General features: G+C 49.2%; 1 protein-coding gene across 1 annotated transcript in view; it reads left to right on the top strand.

Annotated features, from left to right (window-relative positions):
- Positions 1 to 13,372: 13,372 nt before the first annotated feature.
- Positions 13,373 to 22,956, top strand: part of LOC142499382 (caspase-8-like) — a 33,360-nt gene continuing 23,776 nt past the window's right edge. Inside the window, exons 1-2 of the mRNA XM_075608649.1 lie at positions 13,373 to 13,527; positions 16,082 to 16,391. Coding sequence (XP_075464764.1) covers positions 16,111 to 16,391 — 281 coding nt within the window. The 5' untranslated portion in view covers positions 13,373 to 13,527; positions 16,082 to 16,110. The remainder of the gene's footprint in view (positions 13,528 to 16,081; positions 16,392 to 22,956) is intronic.

Below are 22,956 nucleotides of genomic sequence, written 5' to 3'. Positions count from 1 at the left end.
GGGAACCAGATCAATGGGGCAATCATAAGGTCTGTGAGGAGGTAGAACCTCTGATTGTGTCTTGCTAAACACGTCGATGAAATCCGCATATGCTTCAGGGAGAGTGGAATCATTAGCCGGAGGCGTTTCCACTCCCGCGAGGACTGTGGTAGGAGAAATGACCGGCAATGGTGAGGCGTCTGACTCCCACTGAATTGTCTTGCCATCCCTCCAATCAATGCGTGGGTTGTGCTGCTGTAGCCAGGGTAATCCTAGGATAACTGAAACGGCAGGAGAGTGCATCACGTCAAAGGATATGATTTCGGTATGAGTACCAGTAGAAAGGGTGAGAGGAAGAGTTTCTATGAAGGCAGGTTACAAAGTGATGAAGGCAGGTTACAAAGGACGGGAAACAAATGTTATATCTATGTCGCTGGGTACATAACACAGAAATAGATATAAATGTCATACAACCAGTATAATGGTGAACTCCTCTGGTGCTCTTTCAATGAATGCAGTAATTCATGCAAAAAAGATAAAGACATACATAGCGTAATACAATCACTAACAATACATACTAGACAGACTATAACACTAATAGACAAACATGTGCTGAGACACAAGACTGAAGTAAAATATCACATTTAATAAAACAGCATTTAAAAAATAAAAGGTCACGTCTGCACAGCAGCCTCAGATGAAATGCCCGCTTACCAGACATACACAGATCACAATCAGTGGATAAATCGGAGAGTATCCCCTCTCATATGAACCACACCGCGTGTGCTGGCATCTGGCTGGAGCCCAGGGAGAATCCCCTGCCGTCTGTTGCGTCACGAACCTCCGCTCCCAACGTGCACCGGCTGGTGTGTATTTGGAAAGCCGCCAAGATTTCCTCAGGATGCGCGTCAGGACCCACTACCGGTTGCTCTGATGTGTTGGGGGATCAGTGCACCGATGTACCCAGCGCCATAGATATAACATTTGTTTCCAGTCTCTCATCTGACCTAGGGGGTCAGAGTTATATCACAGGCTGCGGGTTTCACCTTCTTAGATTAGCGCTACCTTTTTCTTTGTTTAAGGTTACAAAGGACGACCATCAATAGCCTCGAGGCCAATCGGCGATTTCTTAGCTATGAGCGGAATCTTGTTCTGAGTAGCAAAATCTTGATCCATAAGGTTGCCACCGGATCCTGAATCAAGAAAAGCGGTGGTGGTTATGAGAAAATTCGGACCTTCAAGCGAGACTGGAAGCATAATTCTCTTAGGGAGTTCCTCTTCAGAGGTAGGGTGAGCAGATATTGACCCCAAAATGAGTCCCTCTTGCCCCATTGGTCGTGTTTGTTCTTTGGGCCTCAAAGGACAAAAACGTACCGTATGCTCAGGAGATCCACAGTAGTAGCAAAGACCCTCATTCCGGCGACGAGCCCTTTCGGCAGTCCGGTCAGGGGTTCTATCGGCAGTCCTGTCGGTATTACGGAACTCTTGACTGGCAATCTGCATGGGTTCCACAGCATCTAGAACAGGGCGAATAGCTGGGAAGGACCTGGGAAGAATAGGTTCAGACGAGAAAATTCTGGGGCGCTGGCGTTCATGACGGCGCTGTTGAAGGCGCTGATCCACTCGTATGCATTGTGCGATCAATTCCTCCAATCCCTGGGGCCTGGGCTGGACTGCAAGTTCATCCTTTACAGAGTCGGACAAACCTTGCCAAAACACAGCAATAAGGGCTTCTTGGTTCCAATGCGTCTCCGCCGCGACAGTCCGGAATTCCAATGCGTATTTGGCTACGGACCTACGACCTTGAGACAATTGAACAAGAGAAGCAGCGGCAGTATCACTGCGGGCGGGAATACCGAATACCTGCTGGAATTCTTGACGGAAGAGCTGGTAATCCTGGGTGGTCTCCGCACGCAACTCCCAGATGGGAGAGGCCCATGCCAAGGCTTGTTAAAAGAGAGTAAACATAGGCTACCTTGGTGCGTCCGGTGGGGAACAGGCTGGGAGAAATCTCAAACTGTATTTCACATTGGTTCAAAAACCCACGACAGGCTAGAGCAAGCATGTCAAACTCAAATGCTAACAAGGGCCAAATAAACAAGGTTTAAGTCTAGGTGGGCCGCAAAAAAAACAAAACTTACATTTTCATAGAAACGTAGGTTTATTTCGAAAAGTACAGTGTGTGTGTGTGTATGTGTGTCTGTGTGTGTGTGTGTGTGTGTGTGTGTGTGTGTGTGTGTGTGTGTGTGTGTGTGTGTGTGTGATGACCTCAAAAAAAAAAAAGCCAGATGTCAATGATTCTGAACGCATTAACCAGTGTCAGGATGCCCCCTCTTAACAATTTCCAAAGCAGCAATCCCACCTGGGATCTTACCTGATCCGCAGTCTCTCAAGGTAGTATACTGGAGGGGAGGTGTTCCTTACCTGTCTTCTAATGTCCCCCGTGTGAAACTTGAGAGTCAGATCTGGAAGAAAGCAGAATAGGTTATTTCGGTGTAGGTATAGGGCAGTTAAGATAAAAACGAAGAGAGTGGGTGAGGGTGACAGACAGAGAGAGGGTGACACAGAGAGAGAGAGAGAGAGAGGGTGACAGAGAGAGGGTGACAGAGAGAGGGAGGCAGACAGAGAGCGAGGCAGACAGAGAGCGAGGCAGACAGAGAGCGAGGCAGACAGAGAGCGAGGCAGACAGAGAGCGAGGCAGACAGAGAGCGAGGCAGGCAGAGAGGGAGGCAGGCAGAGAGGGAGGCAGGCAGAGAGGGAGGCAGGCAGAGAGGGAGGCAGGCAGAGAGGGAGGCAGGCAGAGAGGGAGGGAGGCAGAGAGGGAGGGAGGCAGAGTGAGAGAGGGAGGCAGAGTGAGAGAGGGAGGCAGAGTGAGAGAGGGAGGCAGAGTGAGAGAGGGAGGCAGAGTGAGAGAGGGAGGCAGAGTGAGAGAGGGAGGCAGAGTGAGAGAGGGAGGCAGAGTGAGAGAGGGAGGCAGAGTGAGAGAGGGTGGGAGAGTGGGAGAGGGAGAGAGAGTGGGAGAGTGAGAGAGAGTGGGAGAGTGAGAGAGGGTGGGAGAGTGAGAGGGAGTGAGAGAGGGTGGGAGAGTGAGAGAGGGTGGGAGAGTGAGAGAGGGTGGGAGAGAGAGGGTGGGATAGAGAGAGGGTGGGAGAGACAGAGTGAGAGAGAGAGACAGAGTGAGAGAGAGAGACAGAGTGAGAGAGAGAGACAGAGAGAGTGAGAGAGACAGAGAGTGAGAGAACCAGAGAGAGTGAGAGAAACAGAGAGAGTGAGAGAAACGGAGAGAAACGGAGAGAAACAGAGAGAAACTGATGGAGAGTGAGAGAGAGAGAGAGAGAGAGAGAGAGAGAGAGAGAGAGAGGGGGGAGAGAGGGTGGGAGAGTGAGAGAGGGTGGGAGAGTGAGAGAGGGTGGTTGACTGACTCACCGGGCCCGGGACGTCAACCCCGGCAGACCCCCTGTTGGCGGCCTTGTCCCTCATTCTCTCTCTACTTCCCCCCCATTTTCTCCCCCCATTTTCTCTCCCTTCCCTCCCCACCCCCATTCTCGCAATCCCCTCTTCTCTCTCCCCACCCATCTCCCTCTCCCCCCCTCCATTCTCTTCCCCCCCTCCATTCTCTCCCCCCCCTCCCCATTCTCTCTTTGACCTGCACAGACGCACACAGCCACTGACCTACAGACACACACAGACAGACCAACAAAGACACTGACCACGCACAGACACCCACACAGTCACTGCTGGCCTGCACAGACATACACACACAGCCACTGATACACACACACACACACTCTCCCCCCCCCCCCACACATACACATTCTCCCCCCCACACACAGGGGCAGGGGGTGACAGGGGCAGGGGTTGACAGGGGGTGACAGGGGTTGACAGGGGCAGGGGGTGACAGGGGCAGGGGTTGACAGGGGGTGACAGGCAGGGGGTGACAGGGGCAGGGGGTGACAGGGGGTGATATGGACAGGGGGTGGCAGGGGGTGACAGAGGCAGGGGGTGACAGATGCAGGGGGTGAAAGGGGCAGTGGGTGACTGGGGATGACAGAGGCAGGGGGTGACGGGCAGGGGGTGACAGAGGCAGGGGGTGGCAGGGGGTGACACGGGGTGGCAGGGGGTGAAAGGGGCAGGCGGTGATAGGGGGATGGGGTGACAGGCAGGGGGTGACTGGGGGTGACAGGGGGTGGCAGGGGGTGACAGAGGCAGGGGGTGACAGGGGGTGACAGAGGCAGGGGGTGACAGAGGCAGAGGGTGACAGAGGCAGGGGGTGGCAGGGGGTGACACGGGGTGGCAGGGGGTGACAGGGGCAGGGGGTGACGGGCAGGGGGTGACAGGGGCAGGGGGTGATGGGGTGACAGGCAGGGGGTGACTGGGGGTGACAGGGGGTGGCAGGGGGTGACAGGGGCAGGGGGTGACAGAGGCAGGGGGTGACAGGGGGTGACAGAGGCAGGGGGTGAGAGGGGCAGGGGGTGACAGGGGTTGACAGGGACAGGGGGTGAAAGGGGCAGGGGTTGATGGGGGTGACAGAGGCAGGGGGTGACAGAGGCAGGGGGTGACAGAGGCAGGGGGTGACAGAGGCAGGGGGTCACGGGGTGACAGAGGCAGGGGGTGGCAGGGGGTGACAGGGGCAGGGGGTGACAGGGGCAGGGGGTGACAGGGGCAGGGGGTGACGGGCAGGGGGTGACAGGCAGGGGGAGACTGGGGGTGACAGGGGGTGACAGGGGCAGGGGTTGACAGGGGGTGACAGGGGGTGACAGGGGCAGGGGGTGACAGAGACAGGGGGTGACAGAGGGTGACAGAGGCAGGGGTGGCAGGGGGTGAAAGGGGCAGGGGGTGATATGGACAGGGGGTGGCAGGGGGTGACAGGGGCAGGGGGTGACAGGGGCAGGGGGTGACAGGGGCAGGGGATGACAGGGGCAGGGGATGACAGGGACAGGGGGTGACAGAGGGTGACAGAGGCAGGGGGTGCCAGGGGTCGGGTGGGTGACCCCAGACTGGCCCCCATGCCCCCTCAGCATCTTGTCCTTACCTTATTCCCAGGCTTCTAGGCAGGAGGCAGTCCCACAGACGTCTCTAAAGCTTTCTCCGCAGTGGAGTTGGCTCCGCCCCTGCTGTGCTCTCCACATCCCACACATGGCACATGCTGCAGTGCTGGAGAGGAAAGCTCATCATTCATGTAAGCCTGAGAGCTGAACACACACAAACACAAACACTGAGATACACACACTGAGACACACACACACACACACACACACACACACCGTTTACCAGGCTTCAAGGAGAATGTCTCCGCCGGGGTTTTGACTTCGCCCCCGTGTCCTCCCACACACGGCACAAGTGCAGATTGACTGCACACGGCCACCGTACGCCTCCAGCCCCTGCAGGCCAGATTTTACTTCCGCCCGTGCTACTCTCTTCCCCCACACCCGCGCTCGCTTCTCCCGCGGCCAAAACTTTTAACCGCCGCCCACGTGCTCGCCGACACACACGACCGCTGCGCTGGTTGTGAGCGGGCCGCAAAAATATCCGTTGCGGTCCACGCGCATGTTTGACATGCCTGGGCTAGAGGGTCACCCGCATATGCTTTAGGCGTAGGAATCCTGAGTTCTGATGGCCGGTTGCCACCCTGTGCGGCTGGGGCTGGAATAGGCTGTAGTGAAAGCTGGGAAAGCTGTTGTATCAGGCTTGTGATCTGAGTTCCCAAAGTATCAATGCATTGCGCAAGTCCCCTGATTACTTGGCCCACCTCAGTCAGGTCTGTTTCAGTTTGGCTCTGCATAATGTCACCCTGTGCAGCCCGCAGACCAGGCCAGTCCCCTGTACTGAGGTGGGATGTTGAATATACACACCGACAGCAGAGGGAGCGGGTCCGGGATGTGGTTGTAGCGTGGCCAGGCCTGGGTTAAGATTCAGAATAGTCGTTGTACTTGCCAAGTTCAGGAGTATAGAGTGTTCCGTAGTTAAATCCGTTTCCGTGTCCAAGGGTCTGAGAGGTAAGAATCGTGATGGGTAAGCCGAAGTCGGGAGCCAGGGAGGTAAGTCAGACAAGCCGGTTCAAATCTGTGGAAGTAAAGAGAAACAGGAGCACGACACCGTTTCCAGGCTACACAGGAAGCAAGGAGCTATGCAGAGCAAGGAAGTGAAGGCAAAGCAGGATATTTAAAGCGACAGTGACCAATCCGGACAAGGGGCATGGCGGAGGCGTGTCGAGGAGCTGCTCGTGAGTGGCTGAGAGACCAGGAAATAGCAGAGCACAGCTGAGAGTCTGTAACACCAGTGCCAGAATCCAAGATGGCGACGGCAGAGTTCAAGGTATGCACTGGGCGACGGCATGGGTAGCGACAGGGGGCAGGGGCAGCAGCCGCTGCAGTACTGGTAGTGGGTAAGGAGGGGTCACGCCGCAAGGGACGTGGCCCCCGATTCCTTACACATGGTTATCAACGCACCCTCAGCACCTATAGTATTAGGTCTCCCTTGGTTGCATGCCAACAATCCTACTGTCAACTGGTTAATGGGGCAAGTGACCACCTGGGGCCAGCAATGTAATGGGACTTGCTTGTCTGTACCTCGTCCCAGCTGGGACTTACCGCTGTCATCTGTATCTCTCCCGAATGGCCTTATCCTCGCACACCAGGTTTTGGGGAAGTTTTCAACAAGAAGCAAACAGAGGGGATAACAACGCATTAGGCATTAAGTGACCCAATCTATTTGTTTCCAGGAGCCATTCAACCATCTCAGACTATTTCGGCAGTTTCTTCTACTCTTCCATCGTCCACTTCCATATCTGGAAGTCCCGCGGCAAAAGACAAGGTCCAAGAGCTAAAGTCTCTCTAGAGAAAGATTCATGCCAACATAACTAAAGCCTCCCTTCAGCAGAAGTATCACGCGGATAAGAGTCGTCAGCAAGCCCCGCAGTTCCAGGTTGGAGATCTCGTATGGTTATCTACCAGGAACATCCATCTGAAGTCCTTCTGTAAGGATCCGTCATCCGTGCTGCTCCCAGCGAGCTCCCAGCTTATCCAGACCCGCGATCGTGTGTTCTGCATCTACTGCCTCCTACAGCACATCTCGCAGACCAGTCATTACCAGCGTACCTTCTAGGGGCGCGCGCGGACCTCACTCTGCACTAAATGCCGTCCCCGCTGGTCCCACCTCCAGGCTTCGCTCGCGCAGCGTGCACCTGCTTTGCACGGCACCAGCGCACGCACACAGAGTCTCCCCCATTCGCTGTGTAATAGGATTCATCTGTCTTGTCTCCATCAGCCAACCGCAGCCATGCATACTAGGGAGTATGCTTCCTCCTCATTAGTCTGTTCTTCCTATATATGCTCAGCCTGCCTCTGGCACATTAGCTGAGCATAACCTTGTTTATGTGCGCTGTGTTCACTGCAGTCCTGCCTCCTGTCTGAGCCTTGCCTGCCTTGTTCCGTGTTGTCTGACCTTGCTTGTCCTTTGGATTCCGCACTTCTCCGCTCCTGACCCGGTTTACCAACGATGATCCGTACCTCTCCGCTCCTGACCCCGGCTTACCCACGGCGATCCGCACCTCTCCAACCCGACCTTGGCTAAAGTATCTGCAACGATCCGTACCTCTCCTATCCAGACCTCAGCAATTATCACTGACCATCCTGACCTCTCCTACCCCGACCAGGCTACCTCAACCTATTTACACTCCAGACGCGCCCTCGCGGCTGTGGGTTGACGTGTATCAAATCCCCACCTTGGCCTCGCGGTCCTGCCTTGTTTGTGGTGAGCGCATCATTACACCTTCCCTGAAGCTCGTGTCCAGGTTCATAGGTCCCTACAAGATTGCGAAACAAGTAAACGCTGTCACGTTTAAATTGGAGTTACCAGATACCCTAAAGATTCCTCCGGTCTTTCATGTGTCTCTCCTAAAGGCGGTGGCCTGCAACAACTCCTCTTATGCTACCACTGTCCGAGGCCCGGTTCCAGTAGATGGCCAAGTGGAGTATGTAACTCGTGGGATCCTGGATTCCCATAAGTCTCGAGGCAGTCTCCAGTACGTTGTATCTTGGAGGGGATATGGTCCAGAGGAGAATTCTTGGGTGAAGGCTAGTGATGTCCACACTTCTTCCTTGATCTGAGGTTTTCACCGGAGGTTCCCTGACAAGCCTGGGTTAAATCGTCCGGAGATCGATTCTGGAGGGGGGGTACTATGATTTTTGCAAAATCCCTCCCGGGTTTTCTGAGTCCGGACTGGGATTTTGCTGTAGCTCGCCCTCTGCGGCAGGATTCTCCATTTTTGCTCCTGGCAGCTTCCTTTAAAAGGACAACCCTGCATGAAGTTGCAGAGCAAAGTTTCAGTTCATGCAACGCACTTACCTTTTGTCTTCCTCATTACCAGAACTGGCTACGTACCTCGACCACCCCGGTCTTACGCCTGCCTCGACCTCTGCATTCTCACTGACTACGCCACTCTGCTTCCAGCCCTGACCTTCAGCTTACGAATCACTACTCCATCAGGACTCGGCTCAGAAAAAGCCTAAGCACTTTCTCAAGGTCCATGTGACAGTGTTATCACCTTCATCATTAATTTGGAACAAGGTATAATTGGAGTGACAATATATGCTACCATTTCTGGACTATCTATGTGATTTAACGCCGCATTCACTGATTGGGAGGTCACCAGATGAGTATGCTACACTACCCACCTGTACATTTCTTCATTTCATTTACCCCAAGATCGTCATATGGGAACATTGTTTTTAAGCACACATTGCCATGTCTGTTTTTGGGCTTCAGCAGTACACATTTTGGTTTTTCAGTTCTTTTTATTTGCTGCTGTCATCCTCCTTCTGAATCGCAGCATCAAATGATGCCGCTGACATCGCCAACGATTTGGCAGGAGAAGGAAGGTGGCAACAAGGAGGCGGGCGCCACAGGCAAGTCCTGAGAGCGCGGTTTCTGTATATGGGGGTGGACATTTTTGCCACCCCCAAATTTTGCCGTTCTAGGTATAAACCTTAATGCATAATCAAGTGCCTAAAATGCACACACAGAGATAGCCATAGGTAAATAATCTGTAGTACAACACTCACAGCATAGTTATAAGTCTAAGTTATACACAGAAGATCCAGCTATAATGAGCCTAACTACTGCAAGTGTAACTACCCAGGGCATACAGAAGCATGCTGATGAGACAGTGTAAAGGAACACTACAATAAATCAAAGTATACTATAAAGGTATCTGAAAGGCATAAGATATACCAACAGAAATGCAGTGCACATCCACCACCTAAAAAACAGAACAGGAAGAGAAAGGTACAAAGAAAATATGTAGTATACAGCAAACCACCAATAAATGGTACTGAAAAATAATGAGGAGTACAGGACTAGCAGAGGGAGAAATCACTACACAACTATGGGAACACAAATCGCGATCAGCAGGGCCGCCAACAGGGGAGGACAGCTGGGACACGTGTCCTGGGCCCGGTATTTGTAGGGGGCCCGGCCAGCACAGCAAGTTGGGCCCGACCTCTGGCCAGGCCCGGCAGCCGGTCCTCTCGGAACCGGTCCTCGGCTCTCCCACAGCTTCAGGCCTCTTCTCTGCCCCATGCCGAGCTTCCAACGCTGACGTGCGATGGTCCTCTCTGATGTCAACATGCCGGAAGTAAGTGTGGCCCAGCCTCCGGCACGCATGCCAGCGTTGGAAGGACATGAGACATAGAGGTCTGCCACTGAGGGAGAGCCGGGGCCCGGCTGCAAGAGGACCGACAGCCAGGCCTGGCCAGAGGTCGGGGCCCCTGCAGACACCGGACCCGGCCTGACCATCCACAAGGTAAGTCTGTTTTTTTTTAGTATTGGGAGGGGGCAGGTGGTTGTATTTGTTATATGTATTGGTGTTTTTGTAATGTCATTGGGGGGAGGAGGGATTTATATGCATTGGGGTTTGTTTGTTTTTATATGTATTAGGTTTTCTTTATATGCATTTGTTTTTTTTATATGCATTGGGTTTTTTTTTTATATGCATTGGTATTTTTTTACATGTATTGGTTTATTTATATGCATTGGAGTTTTTTTTATATGTATTGTTTTTTTTTTATACAGGCAGTCCTCGTTTTACAACGAATGGCTTATCCAACGCTATGCAATGCATACCTATGTTCAAAACGGCGTATCCAACGCTCTTACGACGCTTTGCAACGTTGTTTATGTGTATGTGTGTAAATATATTCTGGTTTAACCCGTTTTACCTGCATTGCAACTTATACATAGCACATATAGTGCTTCTTAAATGTTAACTCTTTAGGCACCGCATACAAGTCACACGCCCCATGCTGTTGGGTGCAGCATTTTGTGTCCTCTCTACGCAGTGGAAGAAATGCATGACATAGCCTAAGTACAATATTGGTAGTATGGAACATGCTGAAATGGGTTTACCTTGAGGTGGTTGAAGGCTTAAAATTTTTGGCCAAAGGATTGAACTAAATGACCCATACTTATGAAGAAATAATATAGATAACATATATGGTAATGCACTAAATAATTTGTCATGTTGGATGTATCATTGTAGCTTTTGTCTTTTGTTATATACTGTACATTAGGTCAAAAACCCAGTAGCACTTCAAAATGACACAAATATGTACTGTATACATTGTCGTGGGGTTGGGTTTTGAGCTTGCTAAACCTGTGTATGGGTGATAATGTAACCTGGGGCTGCACTTGGTTTTGAAGGCTAACATGTAATGCAGGAAGTAGAAGCTGTTATACAGCTTGTATCAAGACTGCGTCTTGTAAATATTTGTACAAAACAACAATCCAATATAACAGATCAAATGATGATTTTTTTTTTTTTTAAACAACTTGGTGTATTGGGCTTCCTGAGAGGGAATCAATCCTATAGATGGTAAGCTTCTCAGAGCAAGGATTTTATTACTTATGGTTTGATCAGGGCCGCAGACGGGAGGGGAAAACAAGGACAACTGTCCCGGACCCAGTGGCTGCAGGGGGCTCGACCTCTCTCCCCCATCAGGCCAGAAGTTGAGCCCAACTTCCGCATCAGCGCACAGGACCAGCACGGCACCAGAGGCCCGTGTCTCACTCCCAACGATACATGTATTGCGTAGGTATTGTGTGGGGGTATTGTGTTTTGTGGAGGTATTGTGTGTGTAGGGAGGGTTTGTGGGGGTAGTGTGTGTATTTGCGCAGAAGAAGAAGAGAGCAAAAACAGTGCACTGCCAGGGAGCCAGGTGGTAGGAAAAATAAAATTCTATTTATTCAGCAACACTCAGTAACATAACCCCAGAGGGTGAGACAAAAACTCCTACGCGTTTCGGACCGTAGGGTTCCTTTATCAAGGAGTATGGGGGACTAAGGGAAGGGGACCCCTTTATATCTACCCTGTAACTAGAAAATCACCAATCCAAGATTACAGAAATGGCGGCAAACACCGGCGCGCAGCGGGGTTATGTTACTGAGTGTTGCTGAATAAATAGAATTTTATTTTTCCTACCACCTGGCTCCCTGGAAGTGCACTGTTTTTGCTCTCTTCTTCTTCTGCTGGACTATTCTCTACAGATTGCACGCCATTTGGACGGACCTTGCAGGATATTTGAGGACAGATGGAGTGGGTAAGATTTATTTCATTATTGATTCAGTGATTTTTCATGGAGTAGTACCGTAATTAGCACCGGCATGTCTCCAATGAGGTTACACCAGGGTGCTCATTGGCATCCTTGATTGTTTCCTTCAGGAAGCGGGTGTTTTGGTGACTCACATATCACACTTTCATCGTTATACCCACTCCTTTATATACTCTGTCCTCTAGTCCTGATTAATCATTATGGACATTTGTGCTTGAAGTTCCACCATCTCTGGAGCACCCATTTCTCCATATACCCCTATACTGTGTATTTGCGCAGTGAGGGTTTGAGGGAGTATCGTGCATGCGTGTGTGTGTGGGGGTGGGTTGTGGGCTATTGAGTGTAGGGTGGTTTGTGGTAATATTTTGTGTGTCGAGTGGGGGAGGGCGGAATTGAGGTGGGGGTTGAGTGAGAGATGAGGGAATTGAGGGGTGCGATTATGTGGTAGAAGGGGGCATTGAGTGATAGCGGAGGGGAGAGGAGAGTGTGTGAGGGTGTGTAAGAGGGAGAGAGGCAGGGGGAGGGAGAGCGAGGAAGAGTGCGAGGCTGCGCTTATAGTGCCGTCGCCAGTGACAGCGACGGTGACGTCACGCTGCGGTTGCTGGAAAAATCAAATTGACTTCGAGCGATCGCGACCAAGCCGTCACGCCATCACATTGCTTCTACTATAAGCGCATGCGACGGCGGCAATATATTTGTTTTTCTGCGACGTCGCGTCGCTGGCACTATAAGCGCAGCCTAAGATCCAGAGAGTGAGAGGAGTGGGAAGAATGTAAAATGGGGAGAGATAGGGGGGGAAGGGTGTAATACGTGGACAGAGAAGGGAAGAGTGTGGGCGGGGGAACAGTGTAAGATAGGGAGAGTGAGAGAGGGGGGAAGAGGGTAAGATGGGGAGAGAGAGGGGGGAAGGGTGTAAGATGTGGAGTAAGAGAGGGGGAAGAGTGTAAGACGGGAGAGTGAGAGAAAGGGGAAAAGTGTTAGACCGGGAGCATGAGAGAGGGGGGAAGAAGGAGAGACATATGGGGAGTGAAATACATAAGGGAAGAGGGAGACAGAGGGGAGCGAGGGCATAAGAGAAAGGGGGTCCTTGCAAGGACGCTCACACAGGGTGAGGGGGGGATGGGCTGTGGAAACTGTAGTTCTGGGCACGCTGTCGGCAGCCCTGGGTTTCGATATGCTTTAAGTTGTATGTATTTTATGTTTTGTTCTTATCCTAACTCCCACATTGTACTCCACTGCAGAATCTGTTGGTGCCATATAAAAAAAAGTTAATTATGATAATATAACATTCCATAAAACACTATTAACTGTATGCATAGTTGGAAAACAAATCCCATGGCTCCTATCATGTGCCGTGCAAGTTTCCAAGTTTCCTTGAGTTCAGACAGGCTACTGCACGTTCGCTCGTCCCCGCCTCTGTCTCCTGGGCGATGTGCGCTCATGCCCAGCAGACAGAATGACGTGACTTGGAGGCGGGACTTCTCAGTCATTGAATAAGAATAGAAAAGAAACTTTCTGTGTGTTTGTGATTGGCTGACGAAGTACACATGACGTGGCTGCCGCATAAAATCACAACTTTATTTGTGTCCTTCAAGAGCAGCGGCATCAGCGCTGTATTTCACCACTGGGGGTCATTTTCACTTTGAAAACTCACACACACCAAAGCGAAAGAGTGACTCGTGTAAGCGCGCGCCCGTCCCATCACAGCCTGTCTGAATCTCATGATATAGGAAAACCCGAGATATCACCGCCCCTTTTGCCCCACCCAATGGTATCATTGCGCCGCCCCCCCCTGGATTACAGGTCAGGAGATGTACCTGCCCCTCTCACTATTTCCTTTTCCCGCCTCCTGGACTTTATTTTTGTTTTACAGAACACAGCAGTAAAGTAACAGAGGAAGAAGCAGGTTCTTTCCATCCAAACAGGACTTTCTTCCAAACAAGTAAGTTCAAGTAGCGAATCTAACTTTTTTCAGAAAAGCTAATGTTATTATTTCAGTCTAATTTTTATGCATTGAAAAGCTGTTTTAAGCTTGCAAACAGAAAGTAAAAGTCTCTCTTTACATACGGCGAGATATATGAGGAAGTAAATTCTCTCCTACTCTGTTATTCCTGTAAGGGCTTGCATTGCATTACACTTTGCATTGATGCTGGCCTCTCCAACGCGGTGCAATTAGCATATTCAGTTCTGGGGCATAGGGAACTTGAGTTCCCCAAGAGTGTGGGTGTAGTGTATGTACTATATGTGCTGTTTCTGCAACGTGAGGGGCTGTGATGATGGCTGAATTTATATATCAGAGGAAACACTAAATGTTATTAAACATTTTCATATGAGTAGCCAGGTGGGTAGTTCTACAGCTATTGGAAATCTCTTGTATGTAGGTAAGTCGTGTCTGAGTACACTCTAATTTCCTGGGTCCTTTGTCAAGGTCGTTGCTGAGTAATCCGGCTCCTTTAGCACTTTGGGTGCTTCTTGACGTAGCTACTATGACATGGGGTGTGGCACTCTAGGAGCCCTATGACGAAGTAGCTACGTCAGGCCGACACAAAGGGTTACGGCCATCTTCTGTTGTCCACCTACCTGCTGCTCACTTATCACAAAATGGCTGAGTTTACGGAGCAGCTATAAAAGGTGTATTTACTAAGCAGCAAAACGTGAAATCGTGTATGTTTTATTTAAATATATCTGTTCTGTAGTATTAGCTAATACTGCATTTTTTTAAAGTTATTATTCAACTCAATGCCATTTTTAATGAGTTTTTATAGCATCCTTTGATTTCTATAGCAGGTTGTAACCCACCTCCCCAGCAGTGCAAGATCTATGTAACACTTTCCTGTTTGTGATCATTTTTGCCAATATTCCCAGCAGCTGTAAACTGTAACAATAAATAATGTTACCTTAGTAATATAAGGATACATTGTAGCTGCTGAGTTACACTGACTGAAGCAGCCATTATGTTAGGCACACAATCAGGATTTTTACAGATTTATAACAGGAGAACCAAACGATTGCCAGTTTAGGTAAGAATGTAGAATTATACATTGCCACATGCTTTACATATACAAGAAGAAAAAAAAAAAGGAGGCGGGGAAATGTATTATTGCTGCTTTAACCTGTGATGTGCAAGAAGGGTTTTGAGGCCAACTCCACTTCAGCAAACATTACTGTAGAAGCCTCTGAGCAAATGTATAATGTGAGATTTACTGTGAAAAAGACAAGGCCCCACCTAGCCCTAATATTTAAAAAATGTAAATGGGAAATTTCTAAAATTCATGAGTATTCCTTTTTTTGTATTTCGGATGGCACAATAGAGAGTGTTTTTGGAAAACTCAAGCATCGTGCCGTTCTCTAACAGAGATAATGGAGGGTGACAAATGATAAGCAGCATTGTATACTGGGGCATGTAATTACCCCAGTGCCAAAGGGCCTCTTGTGTATTGCTGTTGGCCGTTTTTGTACTGAATGGGGTTAATACAGAGATTCTCAAGACCCCGCAACACGTCATGTTTTCAGGATATTCCTGCTTCAGTGGAAGTGAACCGGGGCGCTCCCTTGCATAATATTATTCAGATGCACGAAGTCAAAATAAATACATAAATATGCCACACATATGAGATGTCTGCTGCTCAACCCCAGGGAGAGGATCTTCCCGCGTCCTCAAGGAAACATGTGGAAAAGAGAAATGGGGGGGGGGGGGGGGGGGGGTGCAGACGGGGGTCAGAATCAATACCAGACCGATAATAAAATAACATAGGGATGATGGGGGATGCACAAAAAATGTACTCACACGGGCCTGTGTGGTACTAGATGTCGCTATAAGTATCTTTACTTTCTTTCGTCTTAACACTCAGTCCCACGCCTTCTCCCTCTGTGCGTCAGGTAAAGCCACTCAGGGCGCATATAGTTGAAGACAGCGCCACAGAAGTTGATTAAAAAAGCATTTATTTAAGAATACAAGTGAGATAACAAATGACTCGCATATAAAAAACTGCTCCAGGACCACGACGCCAGCCTCCTTCTCTCCGGTGCAGTGTGTTCCTGGTCACCGCGTCCGGTACACAGGACTGCTCACCTTTGGTGCAGGCGCCGGCTACGGTGTCCTCGAGCAGACACACAAAACTTCTGGTCCAGGTCTCTACACACACAACGCGTTTGTTAAAACCTGGCCTTGTTGGGGGTCTTGAGGACTGGAGTTGAGAACCTCTGGGTTAATATATCTTTGATGTGAGATATGTACGATTGGAAATACTATATTTAGAAAAACACCGACCTCTACTGACCATTCCCATCTCCAACATTATTACAAGTCAATTCTCTTTATATTCGTTTTATTTTTTAGAAGTTTAGAATACCATAAAGACAAACACGTAAAGATGAAAGTTATTCAATGTGCGTGAAGTGCCATTTCTGATGGAACATTGTACGTTGCAGATGTGGAGCATTTCTCCATTTGTGAGATTATTCAACCAAAATATAATACTCCTTTTCATTTTCAGCACCTGCAATATTTGAAATCGGTGCAAAGATGCAGCATTCGCTGCTCAGCATCAGTGAAAATCTAGACAAATGGAACGTTAGTGCCATGAAGTTCCTGTGTAAGGATCACATTGTCACACAAGAGATCACAGACGCCAAGCAGCTTTTCCTATGTCTGCAGGAAAGCGATATCATAACAGAAGGTAACCTGTCCTTTTTAAAAGAACTGCTCTACATTATACACAGAGTGGACCTTCTCAAAGAACTGGGAACAACCAAAGAACAAATGGAATTGTCTCTTCAAAGTTCTACCTCTATCTCTTCATATAGGTGAGCCACCATAAAAAAGCGGCTTTTACTGTACATTGTTATTTCAAATCACCCCCTGCTGTCTATTTAGTTCTATTTAGGTAAAAACATATTTCAAATTGTCTGTCTGTCTTCAAATCAACCCCTGAAGTGTCTTAATTCAATTTAGCTTTCACATTTGGGCAAGACAACACCCTGCTTAAAAAACCCATCTGCCTTAACGTCCCTCACATGTGCTAATTAAGTTGCTTGGGATAGCCAGGTGACTTTTTAAAAGTATATAAGTAAAGAGACAGCAGCCATTGCTGTTCGCAGCCATGCTTTTAAGTATACATGTTTAAAGTAGAATGTTAGATGAAGTTTAAAAAGAAGTGGAAAAGTGGACAACACCTAATGGTTCTGATTCCTGCATTTGATCTACGCTGGAAAGGCGGATATCATCCCAGACTGCACATCTCAGCACTTAACGATTGCTGTGATGCCACCTTTACTTTTTATATTTGCTGTAACCTCACTTATTTTCAAATTATGCACTTCCTTCCACCAGCCTCCTTATGTCTCTAACTCTATTCATATATCTCCATCTCTCCTTTCTTCACCACTTGTCAGTTCACATGAACTACTTTCTTCATTGTGCCCTCTGACACCCCACAGCTATACACCCTGCACTAAAACACACCCCTACAAATAATCCTCACATTCTCTTTCTATCCATGCTTCTCCTCGTTGCTTCTGGGGATATCTCTCCCAATCCTGGTCCCTGCCTTATTTCTACATGCTCTCGTCCTCGCCTCCCACATGCAACTTCTACTTCTGGTGTCAAACCCTCCAACCTCATACCCATCCCCTGCCACCCTCCCTCCTTTCTCCCATTCTCCTGTGCCCTTTGGAATGCTCGCTCCCTTTCCAACAAGTTCCTCTCTGTGCATGACTTCTTTCTCTCTCACTCTGTTCCTATTTGCTATAATTGAGACCTGGCTCACTCAGTCTGACTCTGCTTTGGAAGCTGCAGTCTCCTACGGTGGCCTTTCCTTCTCCCACACTCCGTGCACTGATGGCAGGGGTGGAGGCGTGGGGCTTCTGCTCTCCTCTCTCTGCCGTTACCAAACCCTTCCTATTCCCCCCTCTCTTGATTTTCCCTCCTTTGAGGTTCACACAGTCCAGACCTTCTCTCCTCTCCCTGTCCACGTGGTGATCATCTATCGCCCACCTACCTCTACTCATCCCCCTTCTGCCTTTCTCTCTCACTTTGAATCCTGGCTATCTTTCTTTCTCTCCTCAGACTCCCCTGTTCTTCTCCTTGGGGACTTCAACTGCAACATTGATGACCACTCTCTTCCTTGGGCCTCCCACTTTCTCTCTCTATCCTCTTCTTTTGGCCTTCAACATTGGACTGCAGCCAGCACCCACAAGGATGGCCACTACCTAGACCTGGTTTTCACTAAAAACTTTTCTCTCACCGATTTCTCCATTTCCCCCTTTCCTCTCTCTGACCATCACCTCATCTCATTTTCTCTCTCGCTTCTCCCCCTCTCCATCTAGCCCTCGTTTTTGCAGAAACCTGCGCTCTATTAACCTACCAGCTTTTGATTCCACTTTACGCTCCTCCCTCTCAGTTCTGCTTCAGACCCTGACAACCTGGTCAGGAACTACAACTCTGCCTTATCCTCCTCTCTTGATCTACATGTCCCGCTTTCTCTCCGCCGTCCTTGCCCTTCTATCCTGGCTAAACTCCATCACATGCATGCTACGTTCCTCCACTCATTCCTCTGAATGGCTCTGGAGGAAATCTCATACGCTCGCAGACTTCCTTCACTACAAATTTATGCTGTCCTGTTTCAACTCTGCCCTCTCTCAGGCTAAACTAACCTACTTTTCATCACTAATCAACAAACACAAGTCTAACCCACGCCAACTCTTTTCTGTCTTTGACTCTCTACTCAGACCACCCTCGGCTGCCTCTTCTTCCTCTATCTCACCTCAGGAATTTGCTGACTTTAAGGAAAAGGTGGAATCCATACGTCAGAACAAACCATCTGTTGCCTCCTCCCATCCCACACTGCTTCCTAACTATCCTCCTGCATTTCTTGACTCTTTTTTCGCTATCTCAGAGGAGGATGTGTAACAGCTGATCTCCTCTTCTCCCTCTACCACCTGCCCTCTTGATCCCTTTCCCTCCCATCTCCTAAAACCTATTGCTCCTTCTATAATCCCTATGCTCACACAGATTTTTAACTCTTCCCGCTACTATGGTACCTTTCCATTCTCCTTCAAGCATGCAACCGTTATACCATTACTCAAAAACAGCAACCTTGACTATACCTGTCCTTCTAACTATCGACCTGTCTCCCTCCTGACTTTTGCCTCCAAACTCCTTGAACGTCTTGTATTCTCTCGCTTGCTTCATTTTCTCAACACCTATTCTCTCCTAGACCCTCTACAATCTGGCTTCCGCACTGCTCACTCTACTGAAACAGCCCTCACTAAAATAACTGACGACCTCCATGCTGCCAAAGACACATTACACTCTGCTCATATTACTCAACCTCTCTCCAGCATTTGACACCATGTACCACCCTCTTCTCCTTCACATTCTCCATACTCTTGGTATTCGGAACAAAGCTCTATCCTGGGTCTCCTCTTACCTCTCCCATCGTACTTTCAGTGTCTCTTTTGCTAACACTACCTCCTCCTCTATTGATCTCTCTATCGGAGTACCCCAGGGCTCTGTCCTGGGACCCCTTCTCTTTTCTTAGGTGACGACACACAAATTTACCTTTCAACACCTGACCTTACACCTGCTATACAGACCAAAGTTTCTGAATGTCTCTCTGGAATATCATCCTGGATGGCCCTCCGCTGACTTAAACTTAACATGGCAAAAACAGAGCTCCTTATACTTCCTCCCAAACCTGGCCCTACTACCTCCTTCCACATTACTGTTGGAAATACGATCATTCACCCAGTAGCCCAAGAACACTGCCTAGGGGTCACACTCGACTCCTCTCTCACATTCGCCCCTCACATTCAAAACGTTTCTAAAAGTTGACGCTTTTTCCTCTGCAATATCACAGAGATACGCCCTTTCCTCTGTTACTCAACTGCTAAAACTCTGACACAGGCCCTCATTCTCTCCCGTCTCGATTACTGCAACCTCCGCTATCCAGCCTTCCTGCTTCTCACCTGTCTCCCCTACAATCTATCCTAAACGCTGCTGCCAGAATCACTCTACTCTTTCCTAAATCTGTCTCCGCGTCTCCCCTCCTGAAATCCCTCTCCTGGCTTCCGATCAAATCCCGCATCTCACACTCTATTCTTCTCCTCACTTTTAAAGCTTTACACTCTTCTGCCCCTCCTTACATCTCAGCCCTAATTTCTCGCTATGCACCATCCTGACTCTTGCGTTCTTCTCAAGGATGTCTTCTTTCTACCCCCTTTGTAACTAAAGCTCTCTCCCGCCTTAAACCTTTCTCACTGACTGCCCCGCACCTCTGGAATGACCTTCCCGTCAATACCCGACTAGCACCCTCTCTATCCACCTTTAAGACCCACCTTAAGACACATTTGCTTAAAGAAGCATATGAATAGCACTGTGGATAATCCTGGACACATGATACATAAAGCTTGGCCCCCTGCAGACGCACTTACCAGAATTCCCTCCTACTGTCTCTGTATGTTCCCCTACCTACCAATTCGATTGTAAGCTCCTCGGAGCAGGGACTCCTCTTCCTTAATGTTACTTTTATGTCTGAAGCACTTATTCCCATGACCTGTTATTTATATTATTTGTTATTTATATGATTACCACATGTATTACTACTGTCAAGCGCTATGTACAATTATGGCGCTATATAAATAAAGACATACAATACAATTTCTCCTAAACAAAAAAAAAATATATGGATTTCACAGAATATATTCTTTTTTCACATGGGTGAATTTTTTGGGGTGGTAATTTAAGAATTCCCAGACAATTAATTGTAAACCTAAAATAATTCCATCAAATATGATTGTCACATACATGTTTGCGCTCATGAACGTGCCTGTGTGTGTTGTACGTGTAAGGGGTTAACCACAAACTGGCCATCCAGTTTGGCACTAGCCTTACTGCTGGACTCTAAAATGACCATGCAGACCTCAATATAATGCACACATTTAACAAGAATAGTGTCAGACAATGTATCAGAAATGGAGGATACTCCCTTCAAAGGTACAAAGAGTTTAAATACAGCCCAAAGACAGTACTTCAACTGAATTTCAATTTTAGATTTAATGTAATGAAAAAAAAGTTACTGTGCTTACTCCAAAAGTTTATAAAATGACACAAAGTAAAAACTGACAAAAACAAAAAACCTAACATAAAACTATATATTTTCACAGTCTTGTAGTAGGGTTATCAACTCTATATAGAAATCCCTTTAGGAAGTGTGGGATGGAACTCATTTAAACATACTTTGCATAGACATTAGCATATCTCCCAGTCAGGTACCTCAGGTGTGCCCCTTTTTCAGCACAGGCATGTCTGCTTAATTTATGTGGAGGGACATTTGAAGGGATATATATATACAACTGCTAAATTACTACTAAATTTGAAAGTCTTCACCCTATCTCATATTTTGGATTATATATGAAATTCGAGTTTGGATTGTTAAAAATCCGTTTGGATGGTATTCAATAACGTATTTGAATGAATCCGCATGGCTTTTTTAGTACCCAATCCACAGATGGTGGGGAGGGGGGAGTGGATTTGGGCAAAACAATCAGTGGAATTCCGGGGGACAGATTTGGACTTTACCTAGGGTGACCACCCGTCCCCCTTTTGCCGGGACAGTCCCGGTTTTTCGAGAGCTGTCCCGGTTTCCTGTGTGTCCCGGAAATGTCCCGGTTTTTTTTCTTCAATATGTTCCCGTTTTTTTTTTATTGTTGCCTGTGGTGCGCGAGTAAGCTCCGGTGCGCGAGTCTACGGCGGCTCGGAGGAGGACACTGCAGCAGCCCGGCAAGTATTTTTTTTTTAATGCCAGGGGTTGGGCTTGTGTAGAAACTGGGTCTTGCTGATTGGAGGATGCGGCCCGGCATTGTACAAAGTCCCGCCCCCCCGGCATTTTCCTACCTTGGCCAATCCCCTGCGTCCCGGCATTAAGCCCCGCCCCCTGCAGCGGAGGCAGTGAGGAGGAGAACCCGAGGACCCGAGGATGCGGTAGCCCGGCTGGTGAGTACTCTCAGATGCCAGGGATTGGGTTTCTTACTTGAATATGTCGGGCCGCTGGGGATTGGTGGAGGATGCATGGGGCGGGGCTTTGGCTCTTCCCTGCTTTCCCCCCCATCTTCCCCCCCCCCCTTCCCTTCACCTGCCCCCCCCCCCTTCCCTTCACCTGCCCCCCCCCCCTTCCCTTCACCTGCCCCCCCCCCTTCCCTTCACCTGCCCCCCCCCCCTTCCCTTCACCTGCCCCCCCCCCCTTCCCTTCACCTGCCCCCCCCCCTTCCCTTCACCTGCCCCCCCCCTTTCTCCCCCCGAGCCCGCTCACAGCCACTCGCGGCACTTCCTGTGTCTGCTGCTAATGGGGGGGAGAGGGAGAGAATGGGGGGGAGAGGGAGAGAATGGGGGGAGAGGGAGAGAATGGAGGGGAGAGAATGGGGGTGGGGAGGGAAGGGAGAGAGAGAATGGGGGGAGGGTGAGAAAAAATGGGGGGGGGGAAGTAGAGAGAGAATGGGGGACAGGGCTGGCAACGGGGGTCTGTCGGGGTTGGCGTCCCGGGCCCTGTGAGTCAGGGGGCCCACCCAAGTGTCAGTCAACCACCCTCTCTGTCTCTCTCCCTCTCTCTCTCCCTCTCTCTCCCTCTCTCTCTCTCCCTCCCTCTCTCCCTCCCTCCCTCTCCCTCTCTCCATCTCTCCGTGTCTCTGTGTCTCTGTGTCTCCGTGTCTCTGTCTTTCTGTCTCTCTCTGTCTTTCTGTCTCTCTCTGCCTTCTGTCTCTCTCTGTCTTTCTGTCTCTCTCTGTCTTTCTGTCTCTCTCTGCCTTCTGTCTCTCTCTGTCTTTCTGTCTCTCTCTGTCTCTGTCTCTCTCTGTCTCTCTCTGTCTCTCTCTGTCTCTCTCTGTCTCTCTCTGTCTCTCTCTGTCTCTCTCTGATCTTAACTGCCGTATACCTACACCGAAGTAACCTACCCTGCTTTCTTCCAGATCCGACTCAAGTTTCACGCGGGAGACATCGGAAGACAGGTAGGGAACACCTCCCCTCCAGTATAGTACCTTGAGGGACTGAGGATCAGGTAAGATCCCAGGCGGGATTGCTGCTTTAGAAATTGTGAAGAGGGGGCATCCTGATAATGGTTAAGGGTTTTTTTTTTGTTCGATTAGTGAGGCCATCCGACACACACACCACACACCACACACCACACACACCACACACCACACACGTAACTAGGACTAATGGTAGTAAAGTATAAGTGTAATACAATAAATAAACTGTTAATGTAAAAATTTTCATTTTCAAAATCTGGTCACCCTAACTTTACCGCCCATCTCTACTTCAGGGCCAAACTCCTGTGCAGATTCAACTGGATTGATGAGGAAGGCTTCCCATTCAAGC

The sequence above is a fragment of the Ascaphus truei genome, chromosome 7 (genome assembly GCF_040206685.1).
Source record: "Ascaphus truei isolate aAscTru1 chromosome 7, aAscTru1.hap1, whole genome shotgun sequence".
In the NCBI taxonomy this organism is placed as follows: domain Eukaryota; kingdom Metazoa; phylum Chordata; class Amphibia; order Anura; family Ascaphidae; genus Ascaphus; species Ascaphus truei.
This window is presented reverse-complemented; position numbering and strand designations above follow the sequence as displayed.